At 33.8% G+C, this 21,392-nt stretch overlaps 3 protein-coding genes across 3 annotated transcripts; all 3 read left to right on the top strand.

The window, feature by feature from the left end:
* Nucleotides 1-1,077: 1,077 nt before the first annotated feature.
* Nucleotides 1,078-6,857, top strand: LOC102616826 (hypothetical protein). The gene is made up of 6 exons (XM_006487673.4): nt 1,078-1,603; nt 2,866-2,918; nt 4,172-4,303; nt 5,819-5,971; nt 6,068-6,365; nt 6,445-6,857. The coding sequence occupies exons 1-6, from the start codon at nt 1,165-1,167 to the stop codon at nt 6,507-6,509; spliced, it is 1,140 nt and encodes a 379-aa protein (XP_006487736.2). The 5' UTR covers nt 1,078-1,164; the 3' UTR covers nt 6,510-6,857.
* Nucleotides 6,858-8,732: 1,875 nt separating this feature from the next.
* Nucleotides 8,733-12,148, top strand: ETR3 (ethylene response 3). Its single transcript, NM_001288926.1, is given in 2 exon segments — nt 8,733-10,841; nt 11,283-12,148. Coding segments are annotated over 2 exon segments (2,292 nt in total). The 5' UTR covers nt 8,733-9,092; the 3' UTR covers nt 11,826-12,148.
* Nucleotides 12,149-14,147: 1,999 nt separating this feature from the next.
* On the top strand, nt 14,148-17,838 carry LOC102616236 (uncharacterized). Its single transcript, XM_006487671.4, has 7 exons — nt 14,148-14,436; nt 15,059-15,168; nt 16,186-16,397; nt 16,499-16,584; nt 16,997-17,099; nt 17,217-17,359; nt 17,553-17,838. The coding sequence occupies exons 1-7, from the start codon at nt 14,227-14,229 to the stop codon at nt 17,649-17,651; spliced, it is 963 nt and encodes a 320-aa protein (XP_006487734.2). The 5' UTR covers nt 14,148-14,226; the 3' UTR covers nt 17,652-17,838.
* The last annotated feature ends 3,554 nt before the right edge of the window (nt 17,839-21,392 follow it).

The raw sequence follows: 21,392 nt of genomic DNA, 5'->3' as shown, positions 1-21,392 counted from the left end.
TAAAGTTATTGAAGTTTGTTTAGTCAAATGATCATGAAATGTTGAGAGTTATTTTGTTACCTTGGATTGATTTTCTTAGATCTTCTTACTTATGTTTAATCTCAATAAGACTATCAAAATCACACAATCTTTGAGTGAAAAATTAAGTAAAATTTGATGTGTTTTTTTTAAGTGCATTTGTGATTGCTTCAACATCTAAATCATTTTGGGTTGACATGTCTTATTTATGTTATGTTAAATTTGCATCAACGTGAACTTAACCACTTAATAATCATGTTATGAGTTTCTAACACTAACCCGACTTTTTTATTATTATCACTCATTTAATATTTTTTTTTATAAAAATATATTTATTTAATATGTTTTAATTTTTTTTATGTAATATTTATAGTAGATACTCAAACTCTAGACAATTTTATTTTAAATATATAACTAAAGAATCTTTAAAATAAGACAAATATAATATGAATTAAATGAAAAATAAGTCAAAATAATATGATAATTAAATAATCAAGCAATATTGTCATAGACAAGTTATTTCAAAAGCTTAAAACCAAATTTGATACAGTTATAAAACAGGTGACTAAATTTAACTCATTTAGTAATCTTATCGATTTTTAATAATTTAGACTTATTATTTTATGTTAGATTTATGTAAAATTAATGGTTCATGTCAAAAATTACCACCTCTCCACGCGATTATGTATTTATTGTAGATATGAAAAACAAAATAGAATTTTTATGACGTATTTTAATTTTTGTATGGGCTCATACTCTGATTTCTTCAACATAAAATAATATTGTACAACAGAACAGGATGATTAGATTATTAAATAATATATAAAGACTAGAAAAAAGGAAAAAGAAAACCCAATTTCTGCTTCTTTTTTGTTTTTGTAATATGAAAAACTTAATTTTTTAAAAAAAGTTTGCAAAATAAAGAACGATGAAAACTTATCCAAGTACGCATAAACAGTCAAACATCAGAGTCAAACCATAAATCCAACGGCTGAAAATCACCCACCTCTTGGAAAAACAAAAACAAAAACCGAACCCAAAACATTTCCTTCAAAATAAAAAAAAAATTGAAAAAATTGAATAAAAAAATTGTAAAAAAAAGAAAAAAATCTCTCTCTCTTCCTCTTTCTCTCTCTAACAAAAGGTATGGAACCAAATGATACGCAGCAACTACAACAACTCAACTCTTACTTCCATCACCCCACGGCCGCCACCACCTCCGGCGCCGCCGCAACCACCGGTCCCTCGCCAACCAATGGCCTGTTGCCATCTCAGCACCAGCACCACAACAACAACAACAATAACGACGGGGGCGGCGGTGGCGGGGGGATGGTTTACCCGCACTCGGTGGCGTCCTCCGCTATGACGTCGACGCTGGAGCCGGCGAAGAAGAAGCGTGGCAGGCCCAGAAAGTACGGGACGCCTGAACAGGCCTTGGCCGCCAAGAAAACGGCGGCGTATTCGAATTCTAAGGGGAAGAGAGAGCAGCGAGAGCTCCATCAGCAGCAGCAGCAGCTACTGGGTTCTGGCGGTTCCGGCTATTCGTACTCCGGGGCTCCGGGGAAGTCTCAGCTTGGTGGTATTGGTGGGTGTGAATTACAATAGTTTCGCCCTTTTTTTTGTGGTTACTCGTTAATATTGTGAATTACAGGGACTATTTTCAAGATTTGGTATAATTGAGTTTTTTGTGGTTTTGTTGCAAATTTCAGATTTTCAGTGTATTTAGTTGTTGGCTTTCTCGGGAGTGTGCTATGATTTTGAGGGTTTTGTTGCAAATTTTCTTTAATTTGTGTTTCAATTGTTGCTTTATTTGTATTGCATTTTTTGCATTCGTATTTTATGTATGAGCGGATGGGATCACTGGTTTTCAAGTATGAGTCAGTGGGTAGTTGGTAAAATATTATTTGCCATTAGAGGATTTAACTGAAAATTCCTTGAGTTGATGATGTTATTTTTACAACATAACTTAACCCTTTGTGTTGTTTGTATTAGTTCTCTCTTGTATCTTTCTGCTTTAAGAGGTTTTTCTATGGAGTATTGATGAATGCTAGTACTACACTTGATTGTTGTGTGCGTCACGGAGTTCAAAAATTCACATGAAAACCTTAATTGCTATGATAAATTATTTGCCTAATAATTTTTTTTTTTTTTTACTTTAATGAGGGAAGTAATTTGAGTCATAGGTAGAGGTCTGGTTTGTTTTCCTTTTGGATTTACAGGTTTATTTGCAAGGATCCCTTAATTCAATTTTAGAAATTTTAAGATTCTGCTTCTAAGATTGATTAAAGATGTTATCCTTGTGACCATTTATATCACTAGTTCTGATGTCATGACTAGTAAAATATTGAGATCTAATGCATTATGCTGTATTTACGCTGTTTATTTGTCTGGCTGTGAAACATAATGCTAGTTGAGTAACATGCGGAAAATGTCATTGCAAGTTGTGGTATTGAGCTTTAGTAGCCTTTTCTGCATTTCATTTCAAGATTAAGTTGTTGGATGGGAAAAGTTTTAGTAAACTATGAACTATAAGGTTGGTTTTCAAATGGCTAGTCAGGAACTTTTTTCCCCACCAAAATAAACAATAAATAAATAAATAAAAAGCAATTTAGGTTGCTCTATTGAATGTTTGACTATTTACTTGTATCCTGTGAACCTAATATTTATTTTCACTTTTTTTTTTTTACTATGTATTATATGACGTCCTTTTATCATTTTCCTCTGTCAGCTCTTCTCCTTTTACCTTTTGGCTATATATTGTTTGTTTTGGATAGGGTTTGAGCTTTTGTTTTGTTAGTATAACCTAGAAAACTTACCAGTGCTCCTGCTTTCAATTTCTGGATGCAGGCAATTTAGGACAAGGTTTTACTCCTCATGTAATTAGTGTAGCTGCTGGTGAGGTATGCATCGCCTGTATGTTTCTAAATTTTTCTCTATAAGCGTTGAGACACACAAAGGACTCATATTTGTTGATAAATATAAATATACACGCCTTTGCTCATCCTCTTGATTAATCTTACGAGCATCCAGTGTATGTGTAGTTCTTGCTTCATCTTAAAAGTTGGGGTGGGGGGACCTTTTGTTCCTTTTTTGTTGTTTAAATTGTGTATTTTGTTATTAATTAAATCTGAATTATTCACACTACTGGAAACTGATGTATTTTGCCAAAATGATATGTATTACTTGAGGGTCTCTCATAAGGCAGCAGTAAGAATCAAGTATCAAACTTTGTGGACGAAAGTATAAAAAAGGATATTCCCTGGTGATTCACCACCCTTTTGGGTGGGTGGTGGGGCAAATTTTTCTTTTCTTTGAGTTTATATCTATCTTTCCCCTGGGGTTGACTTAAGGAGGCTAATGTACCCCAGGAAGATTTACAAAACTTCCCCCTTTCTGAAGGGTAATATCTACTTTGAGTTTATATCTATCTCTCCTTCTTATTATCTTTAATTTGTTATTTTTTATGATAATTCTTGGAATTGTTTTGGTATATAAATTGTTAATTTTAAATTCTGCTCTATTGCTTCGGTTGATAGTTTATATAACGGTAGGCATGTATGGTAGTGACTGGTTGTTTTTTCTTTTTTGGGGTGGGGGGGAACCTTTAATGTCTGTTTCTCTCATTTTCAAGTGTTTTAGAAATGATCACAAGGTGATCATGCATAGATTCAAATCATTGATTACTGAAGTTTCTAGTATTTGTTTTTGCCATTGTTTTATGACATTTGGAAAGTGAGATGTGATAGTGGGAATATCTCAATCCTTTTCATTCCTTCTGGCAGTCAAATAGGAAAAATCTGGTCCTTTCTCTTGAATATTTATATTTGTTCCTCGTTTATTTACCAACCTGAAAATATATACTGGATTACAATTATTCTGAATTTGATTACATGATTGTGAAAGGATCAACTAGCATACTATTTTGGAACCGTCATGTTAGAGATATTAGATGTAGAATGGTTCCTTGAATTTTTTCGAACATTTTAGTGAAAGCCGCCATATATGAATGCGGTGTTATTAGCAGTAGTTACCGTTGGTATTTGATTATCTTGTCACCAAGTTCACATGCCGAAATTGGTTATGTAAAATGAATAATCTTTTGCCTTTGCTTATCTGTGACCCTCCTGACTGAATAAAGGAACGGATTGAATAGGATGTTGGGCAGAAGATTATGCTGTTCATGCAACAAAGTAGGCGTGAGATATGTATTCTGTCTGCATCTGGTTCAATCTCTAATGCATCTCTCCGGCAGCCAGCAACATCGGGAGGCAATATTACATATGAGGTAATTTTGATATATTCTGTCCTGTTAATTTTGTTTTCACAAATATCACTATCTGAAATAATAAAAAGTGAATTGAAAATAAGAAGTATTAATTTTTTGCCTTTTTCCTTTTCTGAATTTTCCGTTAATGAAAACATGAGACCTTTCCATCCTTGATGTGAATGGGATTTGATCCCCAAACCTCTTGTACCATTCCAAGAGATCTTACCATACCAGTTGCGCGAACTAGAATGACAAATCTTCCATTTATTGTAGTTTAAATTTACTGTTTTTCCCCATTCTAAAATATAGTTCGTGGCAGCTCCAATAAATTACATAGATAAAAAATTGGCAATAGGAAGGTTGTTTGGAGTATCCTAAGGAAGAAATAAGTTTATCGGAAATTTAAAAACAGAAAGAAAGAAAGAGAAGATAAAAACTCGTCCGGAAGGCTGTAGTTTTTGTCTATAACAAGGTCTGATGGAACACATTTCAAACGGCATTTGGATACTTATAGGTAAATACAAATTAGTGTTAATTTTTTTTTGGCTTTATATATAATTTTGTTTTCGGTGAATGTTTTAGTTGAGGGCGGGCCCCCAGGGGGTTTGGGAAACTGTTGACGGTGTCATGAGTCAGAGGAGGCTTTCAACGACTTATGATGAACATGGTATATGGTGTAAAAGAATATTAATTACAAGCTGCTAGTTGAATCTAAAAATTGTATCATTCTATTTGTGCATTTTGTTTTTTTTCATTAGATATTAAGGGAAAGAAAGGGTATTAGGATTTATTTTGACATCATTAATTGGGGGGGGGGGGGGGGGGAAAGGAAATAAACAATGTTCATATGAATGACGATGCCTAGTCAATGGGTTTACTTTTCCCACCTTTTAGAGCAAATTTTATACCTATGTGGGGAGATAGCTGGATATAATTCAAGATTAGTAAATATTCAAGAAGTGTTTTAGATTATTGATGGAAAATATACGAGAGAAATGAAGAAGAAGAAGAGGTGGCTGCAGTTAATTTAAGCTGTCGACAAATTCTAAAGAAGAACAAGAAATTCAAATGGGTATATTAAACAGCTATTTTTCTGGCATCAGATTTAAGTGCTGGATTAGTGCCCATGGTCTGGTAATATGGAGAGAAATAAAAAAATTCTGTAGATTGCTTCTGTTCTCAAATCTTTGTAACAGAGTTGTAGTTGGTAATTCAAATTGTCTCACCAGCTGAATTTAGTTACATATTTGCCTTGCTCAATGAAAGATTCTTCAATTGATCTTCTATCACACCTGTGAGAATAGTCAAAAGTGATTAGTATCATGGTCCTAAAAATAGAGAATTGTTTTGAAGTGTATAGTGGATCTAGAGATTTCCATAAAGATTATAACCTTCTTCCGATTCAAGTTATTTGTACAAAAATTAAAAAAGGAGGAAGAACGAGAGAGAGAGAGAGAGAACTGAAAGACTGAAGTTAATTACTTACACATTTATATAGTCAAATTCTAATTCTCTTTCAACCTCTGATATTAGGGTCGGTTTGAGATTGTTTCGCTGTCTGGATCTTATGTACGCACTGACCTTGGAGGAAGGACTGGTGGGCTCAGTGTATGTCTATCTAGTACAGATGGCCAGATCATTGGAGGAGGGGTTGGTGGACCCCTAAAAGCTGCTGGCCCAGTTCAGGTGATGTATAAGTGTGCAATTGTTGTTTGAGACAGAGAGGGAATATTGGTTATTAAGCAAGTTAAATAATCAGTATCTCATCTACTGTATCTGCAGGTTATTGTTGGTACCTTTCAGGTTGAGTCCATGAAGGATGTTAGTGCTGGTTTAAAAGGCGATTCTTCTGGCAGCAAGTTAGCATCACCAGTTGCAGGGGCATCAGTATCAAGTGTTGGCTTCCGCTCACCAATCGAATCTTACGGGAGAAATCCTGTCAGGGGAAACGATGATTTTCAAACTATTGGAGGGACTCATTTCATGATTCAACCATATGGTAATCACGTATCACCTACGCAAGCCGCAGACTGGAGGGGTAGCCTAGATACCAGAAGCTCTGCCGGTTATGACATGACAGGTATGGTTTCACCTGAATCTGTGTGTGTGGTTATGGCGGGGGAGTGAAAAAACTCATTAGCGATGTTCTGTCTATGCAGGAAGAACAGGTCGCGGAGGGAATCAATCTCCAGAAAACGGAGACTATGACCAAATTGCAGACTAGAGATTTACTTTTGGGTTATGAAAAATACTGTCTTTTTCCATAGAAATATGGCTCATAGGTGCTTTGTCGAGATAAAAGAAATAGATGTACAACTCCTTTGCACCCACACACCTTGTCGGGAATTTGGTAATATGTATGTCTGTACAGATCCATGGCACACTCTTTACTCTTGTAAGCTGATGCTGTTTAGAGCTTGCGACATAAAGTCCCATGACTATTGCATATGATTCAAAGATTTTGGCTCCATTGCTCATGGTGCATGGCACTGGCATGCCGTTGTTTTGGCTCAGATCATGTAAGTGAACTCTAGATGAGATTAAAGTGAAGCAGTTGTGCAACTTGGAACTATTACAGTAGTGAATAATCTTCTTCTTTTTATTATTATTATTTTAAATTTTTTGAAGCTAAGGTTCCCAGTTTCCACCATTAAGAAGTAGAGGACATTTTTCGGAGCTTTTTAGTTGAGCTGTTTGAAAGCGCTCTTGACTTTAATTAAATTATTTCTTATAAACTTCAACATGATGTCATCATCCAAGATTCGAAGCTGATAATAGGATGATTATCGCTAATGAATGAAAATTCAAACCAATCACACGATGGATTTAGATACTGATGCCGGCTAATTTAATTTTAATAATACAAAATCCAAATGAAAATGAAGTTGGTGGAGCGTCAGCTACAAAGTCATGCCGCTAGAGTAAACCCTAATCTACTACTGAAACTATTTATTGCAAGTCACTGGGTATGGAGTTGGCAATGGGATGACACAGTTCAAGATTTGTTAATCACAACTATACAAGTGAGATGGGAAATCTTACCGATTCTTGTATCGGTTGTTTTATCGAGATTAAAATATCAATTGAATCTAGACTAATCAAAATATTTATTTTATTCCGAAATTTCGAATGTCCTAAATATAAAATTAAACACAAATAATTTAAAATATTCCTAGCATAATGTTTTTTTTTTTAAATCAAAAATTCAATTTATAAGTGAATCAATATCGGTCTTATTTGAGATTGAGGTGTTGTATATTTTATAAAACATAAATTAATAATATATAATAAATATAAATTTTAATAAAATTATTAACATATAATAAATTGTCTATTATATAAGTAAGAATTATATTAATATAATTTTTAAAATATAATAGTTAATATTTATTAAATATTTTAATATTATAAATTAAAAATAATAACTGTTCAGTCTCAATTTCAAATGCATTCATTAAATAAGATTTAAGATTTAGAATCAAGTTCGATCTTGAGTCAAGAGTGAAGCTGTCGTCTTAAAACTTAAATTTTGGATTCCCACTTGAATTAATTTGTAATTTTCTGTACAATAATACGAAAACCAGTAAGTTATCTATTGCAAAAATATCGCAAGTCTCCATCTCCTTCTCACTTCAACTATCAGATCAGATTAGTCAAACCATTAACCGCCATGGCAAATTACATGCAACGGTCCAATATGGCCACGTCATCACCTCAAAAAAAATAATAAACTATTCTTCCTCCATGAGATTTTAATAAGAAAACAACAAATAGAAATATTATTGTATGAGAAACTAAAAAAAGAAAGGCAAGATGGGGGTTGTCTAAGTTCTCTTCACCTACAACTGCGGGCCCCGCACCTTAAAATGAATCAAATTATCCATTAAATATCTTTTACTTATCTATTAAAACCTTTTCTTTAAGTAATTGCTAATTGTAGATTATTATTTTTTCATTTTTTTCATTTCTGTTTTTATAAAATAAAAAATAAAATTTCGACTAGTCTTTCTGAAGTCTTACCTTTGGCTTTGAGAGTTTCAAACAGCTTTGTAAGAAGTGCCTTTTCCTTTTGGCTTTCTCCCTCTAACTCGTCGACTTTCCTTCAAGTTAGAGAGAGAAAGCGTTGCTTTGCTGTTTTATTTATTTATTTATTTTATTTAGAATAAAACCGAGCCCATTTGAGCTCTCTGCTTCGGCAAGAATTCTCCTCGGTGGGATTTTCCTAATCTTTTCAAATTTTATTTATTTTTCTGCTTTAAAAAGTTGATTATGAATATTAAAAAAAAAAAAAACATAAAAGCTTTGTGATGATTGATGTTGACTACTTGAACTTGATACATTACTAAGTTGTTTTCACACGAGAAGCCTGAGGTGGGTTTTTTGAATCTTGCTCCTAATAATATCTGAGTCTCTTCTTAATCTCTTGATTAACAGTTTTGCTTCCTCGTTTCTTGTTCTAATACTATAAATAAAGCGGAAAAAATCATTCTTTTTTCCCATTTCGAGGAGAAAAATAATATCTTTTTTATTTATTTTATTAGAAAATACTCAAATTTATTGAGTTTAAGCATATGGGTATTTTAGATCATCAAATGTATTAAAGGGGGTCTATTAGATCTTGAGTAGTTATTATTATTATTATTATTATTTTTTTTTTTTTTTTTGGGTTTTGAAGTTTTGTTGAAAAGGTGAAGAAAATATGTAAATAAAACTTGGGGTGCTTTCGTTGGCGGTAGTATTGTTAGAACTAGTTTTCTTTTAATGCTTTGTTGATGGATTAGAGAGATAGTCACTTGGGTTGGGTGCAATGTTAAGAGCTTTAACCCTTGGATTCTTGCTTTCTTGTCTTGTTATTGTTGTCTCTGTTTCTGCTGATGATCGTGAGTATGCAAATTGCAACTGTGATGATGAGCAAGAGGGTCTTTGGAGTGTACAAAACATTCTTGATTGTCAAAGAGTGAGTGATTTCTTTATAGCTATAGCCTATTTTTCGATACCCCTCGAGCTCCTTTACTTTGTTAGCTGCTCGAATGTACCATTCAAATGGGTTCTTCTTCAGTTTGTAGCGTTTATTGTGCTTTGTGGATTGACCCATTTACTCAATGGGTGGACTTATTATGGTCCTCACTCATTCCAGTTAATGTTATCCCTCACTATTGCCAAACTCCTTACAGCCTTGATTTCTTGTGCAACTGCGATAACTCTCTTGACTTTGATCCCTCTCCTCTTGAAATGGAAAGTGAGGGAGTTGTTTTTGAAGCAAAATGTGCTCGAATTGGACCAAGAAGTTGGGATGATGAAGAAGAAGAAGGAAGCGAGTTGGCATGTCCGGATGTTAACTCGGGAAATTAGGAAGTCGCTTGATAAGCACACCATATTATACACCACTTTGGTTGAGCTTTCTAACACTTTGGATTTACATAATTGTGCGGTTTGGATGCCAAATGAGAATAGAACAGAGATGAACCTCACTCACGAGTTGAGAGCTAGTCCTTCAAATAATTCTCTTTCAATCCCAATTAATGACCCCGATGTTCTGGAGATAAGAGAGAGCATAGGGGTGAAGAGTTTAAGGCCGGATTCAGCTCTTGGATCTGCAAGTGGTGGGGGCTCTGATGAGGCTGGTGCAGTGGCAGCAATCCGAATGCCAATGCTTCGAGTTTCAAACTTCAAAGGGGGGACACCGGAATTGGTTGATACTTGTTATGCTATACTTGTTTTGGTGCTTCCAAATGCAGATTCAAGGGTTTGGAGCATTCAGGAAATGGAAATAGTGGAAGTGGTTGCTGATCAGGTAGCTGTGGCACTTTCCCATGCTGCAGTTCTTGAAGAATCTCAGCTTATGAGAGAGAAACTAGGAGAGCAAAATCGTGTGTTGCAACAGGCGAAGAAGAATGCAATGATGGCAAGCCAGGCAAGGAACTCATTTCAGAAGGTGATGAGTCATGGGATGAGGAGGCCAATGCACTCAATCTTGGGCCTGCTTTCAATGTTTCATGAAGAGAATATGAGCTTTGAGAAGAAGATTATTGCTGACACCTTGGTGAAAACCAGCAGCGTTCTCTCAACTCTGATTAATGATGCAATGGAGATTCCAACAAAAAATGACGGAAGGTTCCCATTAGAGATGATGCCCTTTCGGCTGCATTCCATGCTTAAGGAGGCTTCTTGTCTAGCCAAGTGCTTGTCTGTTTACAAAGGCTTTGGTTTTGAATTAGATGTTAAGAGTTCTTTGCCTGATCAGGTTATAGGTGATGAGAAGAGGACCTTTCAAGTGATTTTGCATATGGTTGGTTATCTATTAAATTTGTATGATGGAGGGGGAACTGTTTTATTTCAGGTTTCCTTAGAGAGTGGTAGTGAGGACAAGAATGATAAAATGCTGGTAACATGGAGGCCTAGTAAGGCAGATGAATATGTATGCATAAAGTTTGAAATCAAAATTAAAGAGGTTAATTCTCAGTCATACGGATCGACAGCAAAACATGTTAGGAGGCACAATAGCAAAGAAATTAAGGAGGCACTCAGTTTCAGCTTGTGCAAAAAACTTGTGCAGGTGAGTTTCCATGTTACTTTCTATAATTTTTATCGCACAATTAATGATTTTGCCCCGGAAATTACCAATCGTATGTGGCTAACTTCCTGTGCCAATGAAATATTGCTTTTCTTTCATTGCATATGGCGTTAGTTTTGTACCCAAAAGAAGTCCGGTCAAGTTCAGATTATCTTGTCTATCTCAATCTCCTGATTGGTTAGTACTGTTGTGTTGATCTGTTTGTAAGCAACCAATATTATGCTGTTTGACTCAAGGATTATCAAACATAATAAATATGATTAAGATAACGAATATTTTACTTTCACATTTTTAGTACACTGCCCTCTAGAATGCAGCATGCTCTTCAGCTGAGAGCTTTATGTATGGTTCTATTGCAATAGTCTGTGCCTGTTAATTTTGCCAACCTCTGACTTTACTATTGTGAATAATGTTAATAAGCAGATGATGCAAGGTAAGATATGGATATCCCCTAACTATCAGGGTCTTGCACGAAGGATGACACTTGTTCTGAGGTTTCAGTTCGCACCAACATTTGGAAGAACCATATATCCTACTGGAAATTCCTCAGATGAACCAAATTTCAGTTCTCAGTTTAGAGGCCTTCGAATAATTCTAGCTGACGATGATGACGTGAATCGCACTGTGACCAAGATGCTTCTTGAGAAGCTAGGTTGCGAAGTAGTTGCTGTTTCATCTGGGTTTGAATGCCTTAGTGCACTTACTGTAGCAGAAAATTCTTTCAGAATTGTTGTTTTGGACCTTCAGATGCCTGAAATGGATGGATTTGAAGTTGCAATGAGAATTCGAAAGTTCTGCAGCCATAATTGGCCGTTGATTATAGCTGTGACAGCGAGTGCTGAGGAAAATACTTGGGAGCGATGTCTACATATAGGAATGAATGGAATGATTCAAAAACCTGTTCTCTTACAAGGGATGGCAGATGAACTTCGAAGAGTTCTGCAACAAGTAGGTGAAAGGGTATGATGGGCAAGTAACGATGTTTTCTGCCCTCGCATAGTTTAGGTGCCTTTGAGGGTCTTTAATCAGGCACGCCTACAAAGGTCAAACATGCATAGATATATCAAAACCTAGAATTTGCCATGTCTGGTATACCAAATTGTAGCTGATAACTTCTGCTAATCTTGTGTTTCAGCAGTCTGCGTTGCTAGATTTCTTTAGAAAGGATTCTAACATGCTGTGATGAACTTACTCAAATGTTGTCAAATAGTAAAAGGAACTATAATTGATTGACTGTCATGTAAATCTTTTTTCATAAGGTTTAAGGCACTGTTTGGTACTTTCGTCAAGCAACTTAGGCTTTCAAACTACAGGTTTAAATACACCAAAAGCCATTGTGGTTTGAAAGTTAAGGTGATTTTTTTCCACGATTGTTTGATAATAAATCTATATTGTTTTTAGTATTTTTTTTGTTGAAAATATAATTTAGCTTATCAATTTTTCTCACCAAAAACTAATTGGCCGCAGCCGGCTGTGTGAACTTTTCTGAGAGGGGTAGAAAATATTGGTGGTCCGGGTATTATTCATTGGCAAGGTGTAGGCATTTGCATGCTGCTCAATAAATCTAATGATGGGGGCATGCAAATGCAAACGAACCGCTAGCCAAAGCATACACCTTTACGCAACTTTGTGGTGCATGAAAAGGCACCATTTCTTCTGTTTTTGAGCAAATTGACTATTGCGTGCACAAGAATTCAACAACCGAGCTTCAACTGTTAACACCATTCTCCTTTGCTTGATTTTTCACTTTTTGTTATGAAAATCAAACAAGAAACTGTAAGGAGGATGATGAGACGCGTTGTTGAAATTTGGAATAGTTTCGTACGCTCCAAAGTTATCGTCGACGCTCATTATCTCTAGCAAAAGCTGCTGGCAGTTGAGAAGAGGATCCGTCGATTTTGAGTAAGAGGCTAGAGAATTAGGGCTTTTTTTTTTTTTTTCAGTTAGATCTGTCCAAGGATAAAATTAGAAAATCAAAATTAAAAAATGGCAAAATAGGTTACAATAACCTTCTAATGGTGTGGAATCTGAATTTCCTTACTCATCAAGAAGGAAACCAAGTTTCTCGAATAATGGAAATTGGAATTTGAATGGAATTTAATTTGGAAAATTATCCACCGACTACCTATTTTTTCACTTTTTAAAAAATAAACAAATCTTTTTTTTTACAACGCTCTATCTGAAATTAACATTTTTTTTCATTAGTTTACTCTCGTTATAACACCATTAGAGTTTTATTGACATCATAAGGGTAAAATTATCAACGACACAGTGGCGGACAGGTGTAAAGCAATATAACTTCAAGTAAAGTTCAGCAAAAAAATTAAGATTTGTGTATTTTTAAAAAAATACGAAAAAAAAAAGTGGTCAGTAGATAATTTATCTTTTACATTTAAGGGTAAAAAAGTCATTTATACAATATTCTGTTAGTTTTTTTAACGGTTTCCACACAGAAATGGACAAGTGAAAAAAAATGTAATTTCAGGTGGATTCCAAAAAAAATAAAATTGTGTATTTTTTAAAAAGTCTGAAAAAACAGGTGCTCGGTGAATAATTTCCCATTTAATTTTAAGTTAACTTTTGCCAACGGAACAAAAGAAAATGAAGAGGAAACAAAAACCTCTTCTGTCTTGCCTTAATTTATTGCAACCGAACATCGCATTGGTATTAATTTATATGGGATGAATTTAACCAACCAACCATTCTAAATAATGCAATCTAATCCTTTTAATTATTAATTTCTATCATAGTTGTTTTTATTTTCTTTTTTTGTGTGATTGATTCAATTGTTTAGGGGATTGGTTCATCTTTTTAAATTATCACTTTTTTAAAGACATTTTCCACTTGATCCCAAAAAAATTGTTTTATTGTAAGTTTAGAGTTTCAAATGATAGTTTAAATTTACATATACTACTTATTTATTTTTTGAGTACTAATACAATCATTCAAAGTTTGTATCCTAACTGATGTAAAACCAATATAAATTTAAATTTGAATGAAAAATATTCAAGTTCAAAACTAATTATCATATAATCCTATAAGAAAATGTCTTATCTATCTGTAAGGATACAAACTTTGTAAACTATCTATCTCTTATTTTTTAAAAAAAATAATGGTGAATTATTGAAAAACATTCACTAAAACAATAATATATAAAATGAAAATAAAAATTGATGACCCTCTTTTGTTTTCTAGGCATTTCTAGCCAGATTGGGCCTTACGGAAATATTTTCTAGCCCAACCAACAACAATAGGCCTTACATAAAAATTTAGCCACAAGCTCTCCTTCAACCTTTAACTAGATTTTGTCAGAAACTTAAACTGGATTCTCTCAAAAAAAAAAAAAAAAAAATTCTGATAAAGGGAAATGAGTGTATCATCATCAGCAGGAGCAGGAGAGTATCACTCAAAAGACTTCGAATGGGAAACATTGAAACAAGAAATCGAAAATGACCCATCTCTCCAATACCATTTACTTCCATATAATTCTTCACCAGAAGCAGCACAAGAAGCAGAAAAAGATTCAGATGCATGGAAAAGGTTTCACAGCCGCCACTCCTCTGGCAAGTTCTTCAAGGTTTGCTTATCCTTCTGTTTCTATTACAGTTTCTTCATTATTTTATTTGTTCATTAATTTGGTGCCATGGGGTTGATGTGATATTATGATTTCTGCATATCTTGAAGAATAAATTAGTGAAGACAATTAACTATGTATTAATTTTTAATATAAATAGATGAACTTGCGATCACTTGTCTTCAGATATTATATCATAATTTTTAGTTTAGATAAAAATTATTTAACCCACATTTTCATAATTCTAGAGCCGCAAAACTCATTGTACAAACTAATGTGACATAATGGTAATGGGGAGCTTGAAACACCACATTACCTGCATAAATTATTTTTATTATTTTATGTTTTTCATTCCACCAGTTCTGTTATGCCACGTCGTTAGTACAAAATAGTTTGTACAAAGAGTTTGTGGTTCTAGCATTACTCTTTCATATTTGTGGAAGTGACTACTTTCATATTTGAATCTGTAAATGACATTGATTTGTATCTTTCTTAGAAATTTCTTGGATTTGAGTTTTGGTCTACTCTGACATTGATAAGTTTCTCATGCAGCTTCCATGCTTGATTCAGGATCTATGTCATTCTTTATTCCCTACTTTATTGGAGTGTCTATCTGTGGATGTAGGAGAGACGGTATTTACTGAAGGAATTCCCAGAACTAGTTTCTTGTGGGGGATCTTCTAAGCTTTTGGAAGTGGGATGTGGTAATGGTAGCACTGCTCTTCCAATTTTGCGGTAAGCTTACAAGTTTTCTTCTTTTAGATTCCTTTTCTTCTATTTTTTTTTTCTAGGTGCCTTGCTATATGCCTTTGAACCATGTACAAGTAATCGTTATTACCATATTTAATTGGCTATATCTTAAATACCAAAAAGTTATATTCTTTTCCAACTATTTTGCTCATGATACCTGAATTGTAGGAGCAGTTTTTCTGAAGCTTGCTTTGTACTCTGAGGTTGCCTATCTTATTCTGTAGATTGGCAACTAATTCCAATAAATATTCAATAGTTCCTCGTATCTAATAGAGTTTTTATTTCCTGAAGATTGAGCATATAGAGTGTTTCAAGAGGATGTCATGATCTTTTTGTATGTGATAAAACTTTTGAACACTTGCATAAAGGAAGGAAACTTCCAAATTTGGCAACTGTTTGCTTGTCTAAGAAGATTACAATGGACCTCTGTCAAAAGGCAGGAGCTTATATTCCTGTAACAGTTATTATTTACAACTTAGTTTACTGCAGAGCTGTCAAATTGTCATGAGGCAGCATTGGATGCTATAGGCAATTTTGGAAATGGTTCTTTGATAGCAGATTTCAGTGTAGTAATTAAAATGAAAATTTTAGCTTCTCTTGTTGATGGGGAATATTACAATAATGGTCATGAAAATTTTAGCTTTCTTGTTGATGGGGAATATTACAGTAATTGTCCAGCCGTCAGCGGAAGTCAAAATTACGTCATACTTGCTAATCTGAAATCATATAGAAGTATGTTATAACATGTAGCCCATGTTTGTGATTTTGATAATCTTCAACGTACTTTAGCTTCTGAAAGACTGCCAATTTGTTGGCCCAATCTGCATAAGATTCAAGAATAGATAGGACGGATGATTAATTAGGTTTCCAGCTTGATTGAACAATGGCAAAATAGTCTTATGGTTTGCTTCAAGCCAAAGCTCTTAGAAATACTCTCTGCTTCAATTCTGGTAGTCTTTCAAACTGTTATCATCAAAACCAACTCTTTCTTTTCTTTTGCAGTGGGAATGAGAATATTATTGTATATGCATGCGATTGTAGCTCTGAGATTCTGGAGAGGGCCAAAGAGTTTGTGGATGCCGCTGATATAGGCTCAGTAAAAGATCGTTTCTGTCCGTTCTATTGTGATTTCTGTACAGCTGGATTTCCAGAGTGGTTGGCTTGCAATTCTTGCCTGGAAAGTTTTCAACAAAAGCAGCATGATTGCTTTTCAGGTTTCTAGCCTAACCCTTTTGTTCCCTGCGCTTCATACTTCATGTAATTAACAATGGCTCCATTTGTGTTATGAACTAAGGAGTTATGTTTGATTCTCCAGATACTGAAGAGAAAAATAAACCACATTTAAAAAATTTGTTGAGACAAGATGACTGTTGTATTGGTGGCGTGGACTTTATCACCTTGGTATGTGCTTTTGTTTGCCCAAACATTTTAGCATGCACAACTAAGTCTATGAATTAGGACCCTCTCCTAATTTGACCTTTCTTGAGCTTTTAAAGATCTTGTGCCACGTGCGTAGTAGTGATAGTTAATGGTTCAGATTTAACTACCTTTACATTCTTATCTACTAACTACCAATCTTCTACTTGTGTTTTGCTCAAAAGAAGCTCAGATCAAGAGAGAATCTTGATCTGTAGTCTATAGGCCATCGTCGGGTATCCTAAGATTTGCTTTCTTTTTCTTGACCAAATCTCCTTACTAGCGCCTCACCAGAACTTCCCTGATTTTCACCCCTGAGATTCCTACTTTAATTTGTAAAAGAAATTTACGGAAAAAATTTACATGGCTTTCAATATGATGTTACATTATGTATCAGATATTCACACTATCAGCAGTACCCCTCCAAAGGATGCCAACAGCAATCAGAGAGTGCTACTCTGTCTTGAAGCCTGGTGGTCTTCTCCTTTTTAGGGATTACGGTATAAACCACTATATTACAAAATTAGTTTCTGCAGGAGGCTTTTGATATGTCTTGCTGTTAGATATAATCAGTAAGTCCAGCTCTTAACAACAAATATTCTGTATAATAAACTTAGGCCTATATGACATGACCATGCTGCGATTCAAGCCAGAACAAAGAGTGGAGTTCAAGGAGTATATGCGATCAGATGGAACCCGTTCTTATTTCTTCACTATTGATTCTGTCAGGAACCTTTTTGTCAATGCAGGCTTCATTGAGGTATAAATTTCTTGCTATTGGGTTGTTATAAAGGGCAGTATTTGTTTGCAATGCTGCATAGTTTGCATGGTAAATCTCTGTTTTGATTCTTGTCTGTGTTAATTCCGCCAACTTCTTAAAACTAAACAAAGATTTAGAATTTCTTCTAGTCAGTTTTACTCAAGAAATAAGTGACCATAGGCTGCTCCTGCAGGTTGAACTTGAATATTGCTGTGTCAAGTCAGTGAATCGTGGAAAGGGGAAGAGCATGCGGAGGGTTTGGGTTCACGGGAAGTTCCGAAAGCCTCTGTGAAGTATTTTGTCAAGACAGCTCTTGTTGAGTTACTGTCTGAAGAGGTCGATGCTTTCTTTTTTCAATTACCACCTCTTAAATTCTTCTTTTGACATCTAAGTGGCATTTCACACTAGTTTTTGGTTCCTTGTAGTTGGAAAAAAAGTGGTGAATGCTATTGCTGAATGAAGCATGCAATTATTTCATTTTTTTTTTTTTTTTGGCTCTGTTGAGATTGTATTAAACTGTTACAAAAAAAAATATTTTTATTCTTTCTTATTTTTGCTAAAAAAATATACGGATATAATCGAAGTTCTTCACCAACCTTGCTTGCTCACATAATCGGGGAGAGGATTTAGTTATCGGATTGATACTCAAGTCAACATCACGACACTGATCAAGAAAGCCTTTTGAATGGGCCTAGAAACTTCGGCCGCACAATGTGCAGGATTTATCAATTGTGTTAAAATTTTTTAACCAAAAAAAAAAAACTATTACTTAAATTTTACGTGAAAAAGTAGGATTCATTGTTGATTGAGAGTTTGAATTCGTGCATTTTTAGCACAATCCGCAAGTCTTATGAGTATAGCTCAAAATTATTCCCACACCTATCAACATATTTACTCCCGACCTTATCGGCGGATATGTGTATGTATATAAAGATACAGATTTCAATACAATGATTATTAAAATGTGTTTTTATTTATTTATTTTAGTAACATCCTTTTATATATAGAGAGAGAAGGAAAATATAATTTCTTACCAACAACAACATAATAACACAACAGCTACTCCATGACAGACTTGAACATCAATCTACAGATAATATACATTACAATAAATAGTTGAACAGACCATTTACATTTTATGTTTTACACTGATAAATAAGAAGAAAAAATGCACCAGAGACACTGTTAAAGAGCATCAAAGAGTCACTAATAATTTAAAAATATATATCATTATCTACCTCCACCCACCAGAACCAGTACCCACTCGCCCACCACGAGGCAACACAAGCTATGGTGGCTTTTATATTTTTAGTGTTGGTCTGTAAAGGGCTTTGGACTGTAGTAGCCTTAGTCCAAGCCCATTTGATAAGTTATTCTATCTAGGCTTGGTAATTTTTTGGGGGTCGGATTTATGTTGGCCCAACCCATTTTACACCTCCAATCGGGAGCGATAATAAGTACAATGTTTATCTTGGCAATGCACTTAAAAAAGTTGAGATTTAAAGTATTCTCTTCAAATTATATAATATATGATATGTCATCTACTGATAAGTTATGATTAACAATCACAATATTAATAAGTTATTTTATTACACGCAGGTCGACTTAAGTAGTTTTGGGCTGTTAGGGGCCTTAGGCAAAAATTTATAATTGGGCTAGACTATTTGAATCCATTAAATTTCTCATTACATCATTTTTTGGAATTAAAAATTTTTATTGTGAAAATTTATCTTGATCAATTACTTGTTTGACCTTATTCTCTTTCCTTTCAGCTCCTTTCCTTATTAAAAATATATTGTGATATATGAAGTATACGTTACTAACTACTTAATTGATAACACATCATTTATGATGAAATTTGAAATAAAAAATTTGGAATGTCTATCATTACTGATTGCATTTAGCAAACAAATCGTTCAATAAATTAACAGATTTAGCCATATTGTAATAAAAACAAAATCAAAGGAACCGTACCCATCATGGAAAAATCAAAAAGAAAAGTTTCTATACCACTTAGAATGTATTAGAAAATTTTTTTGGTCAATTAAATCTCAAAAGCACAAAATTTGAATGATAATAATAGGTTAGAACTGATAATGTTATATTGAAAAGTAAGAGAAAAGATAAAGTTAATTTAGAAAGAAAGAATAAAGAAGAAAAATTGAAAGTGAAAGAAACTAGTTTAGGCTTTGATCATCGTTACAATAGAGAAAGAAAAATAGTTAATCAAGGCTAATTTTGTGATTTTTGAAAATATGTGAATTAAAATAATAAGTTATAATTTGATAATTATTTTAATTAAAAAATAGGTGTTGAAAATAAATTAGTAGGATCAAATAACCCTATCCATTATTCTTAGGCCTTTTATAATTTAATATTGTAATTTATTGTAGTAAATAATAGGAAAACAAAAATAATCTCAACAGCAAAAAAAAAAAAAAAGCTCACTAAAAACATTGGACAATAAAAATAGTGAATTAATGGATTGTGATTGCAACGTTCTCAAATATTCGTTGTACTTAAAGCATGTATTCTAATTTCCAAGTGAAAATATGTTCAAGGATATTTGAAATTAGGGACTTGTTTAAGGTAAATAGAAATAAGTCAATAACCAATACAAAAAAAAAATTATAGAACAATTTCAATGAGACCATCCAATAAATATTTGTGACGTATTTCAAATGATTTTTCTCTTTTTATTATGACTGATCAATTTTAAAATAATTGCATATATATGTCACAATTTTACTAGACGGACATATAAATGAGACGTAATTATCTGTGACTCTGTTCCATCTAAGTTTTTCTCCAATATAAAAAGGAGAAACTTTAGTCAGACACTAAATAAATGAATGATAATTATAAATTGACAACACATGACTCAAGAATATAAATTTTTGAAGAGAACTATTAAAAAAAGGGGGTTTTTAAGTTACATTCAATGTAACTTATACAACTCCTGTGAACCACATAAATTACAGGTCCTATAATTTTGTGTGTTTCACATGAATTGTGTAAGTTATATTGAATGTAACCTAACATTTGCCTTAAAAATTCACTTCATGAAGACCGTATTTATTTATACACAAAAGAAACGCATGTTCCATGAAAAAAATTTGAAACGGGCCAATGCCGATCCAGTAGTGCTAAAAAGCATGCATTGGATTTGGATTTCTTACAAAACTAAACCGACCGAAGTGTGAGCTAATATTCGGGCGGGTCTTAGGGTCAGAAAACGCTCGCATGGTGCCACGTGTCGGCGCCCCAGCTCTTCAACGGTCAAAAAGTCAACGGTTTCGGTTCCCCAAATGGGCCCCACCTCTTCGGAAATTGCTACCAGCTCAGCTCTTGTCGTTTCCCTATGTTTGTCCGCTTTGTTTTGCATCAAAATATCAGAGACAGCCCTAGAGTTTTATACATTATACCTACGTCCGCTAATATTTTTATTTATTTATAATTCACGCCCTATTTTACTTTATTTACAGAGGTATTTCTTTCATTTTTTTTCTTTCGGAAGTATTACTACAGTATACTGATATTATAATTAAAGGATACGAGGACCTAAATGCATATGTAAAATTTATATATAAGGGGAGTTTGTTGAACATAGTTTAGAAAATTTTTATTTTATCTATCCCATTAATATTCGAGTAATATATCTATTCTATCCGCATTATGTCTATTTTCATATTAGATTTTATGTTTGGCCACTAACACAGAAGGAATATATCTACTTTAATCATATTTATGGTGGGTGAGATGTTTACCGCAATGCAAATTATGAGAAGGGAATAGGTCGAGTATAGTGATGGGGACTCAAACTTTCACGAGCCTAGTTGCAGATTCTAGAAATTTAAATTCATATAATTGTAGTATAAACTTGCCAAGGCTACTGAATTAAAAAATTTTGTGCCTGTAAAAACAAGATCTACGCGATACAACTTAAAAAATCTACATGAATAAAAAATGAGAACTACCCCATTTATAAATATTTCCAATAGAGGGAATTGAGTATTCATAGGAGACTCAAACC

Source organism: Citrus sinensis, chromosome 8 (assembly GCF_022201045.2).
Source record: "Citrus sinensis cultivar Valencia sweet orange chromosome 8, DVS_A1.0, whole genome shotgun sequence".
Lineage (NCBI taxonomy): Eukaryota > Viridiplantae > Streptophyta > Magnoliopsida > Sapindales > Rutaceae > Citrus > Citrus sinensis.
This window is presented reverse-complemented; position numbering and strand designations above follow the sequence as displayed.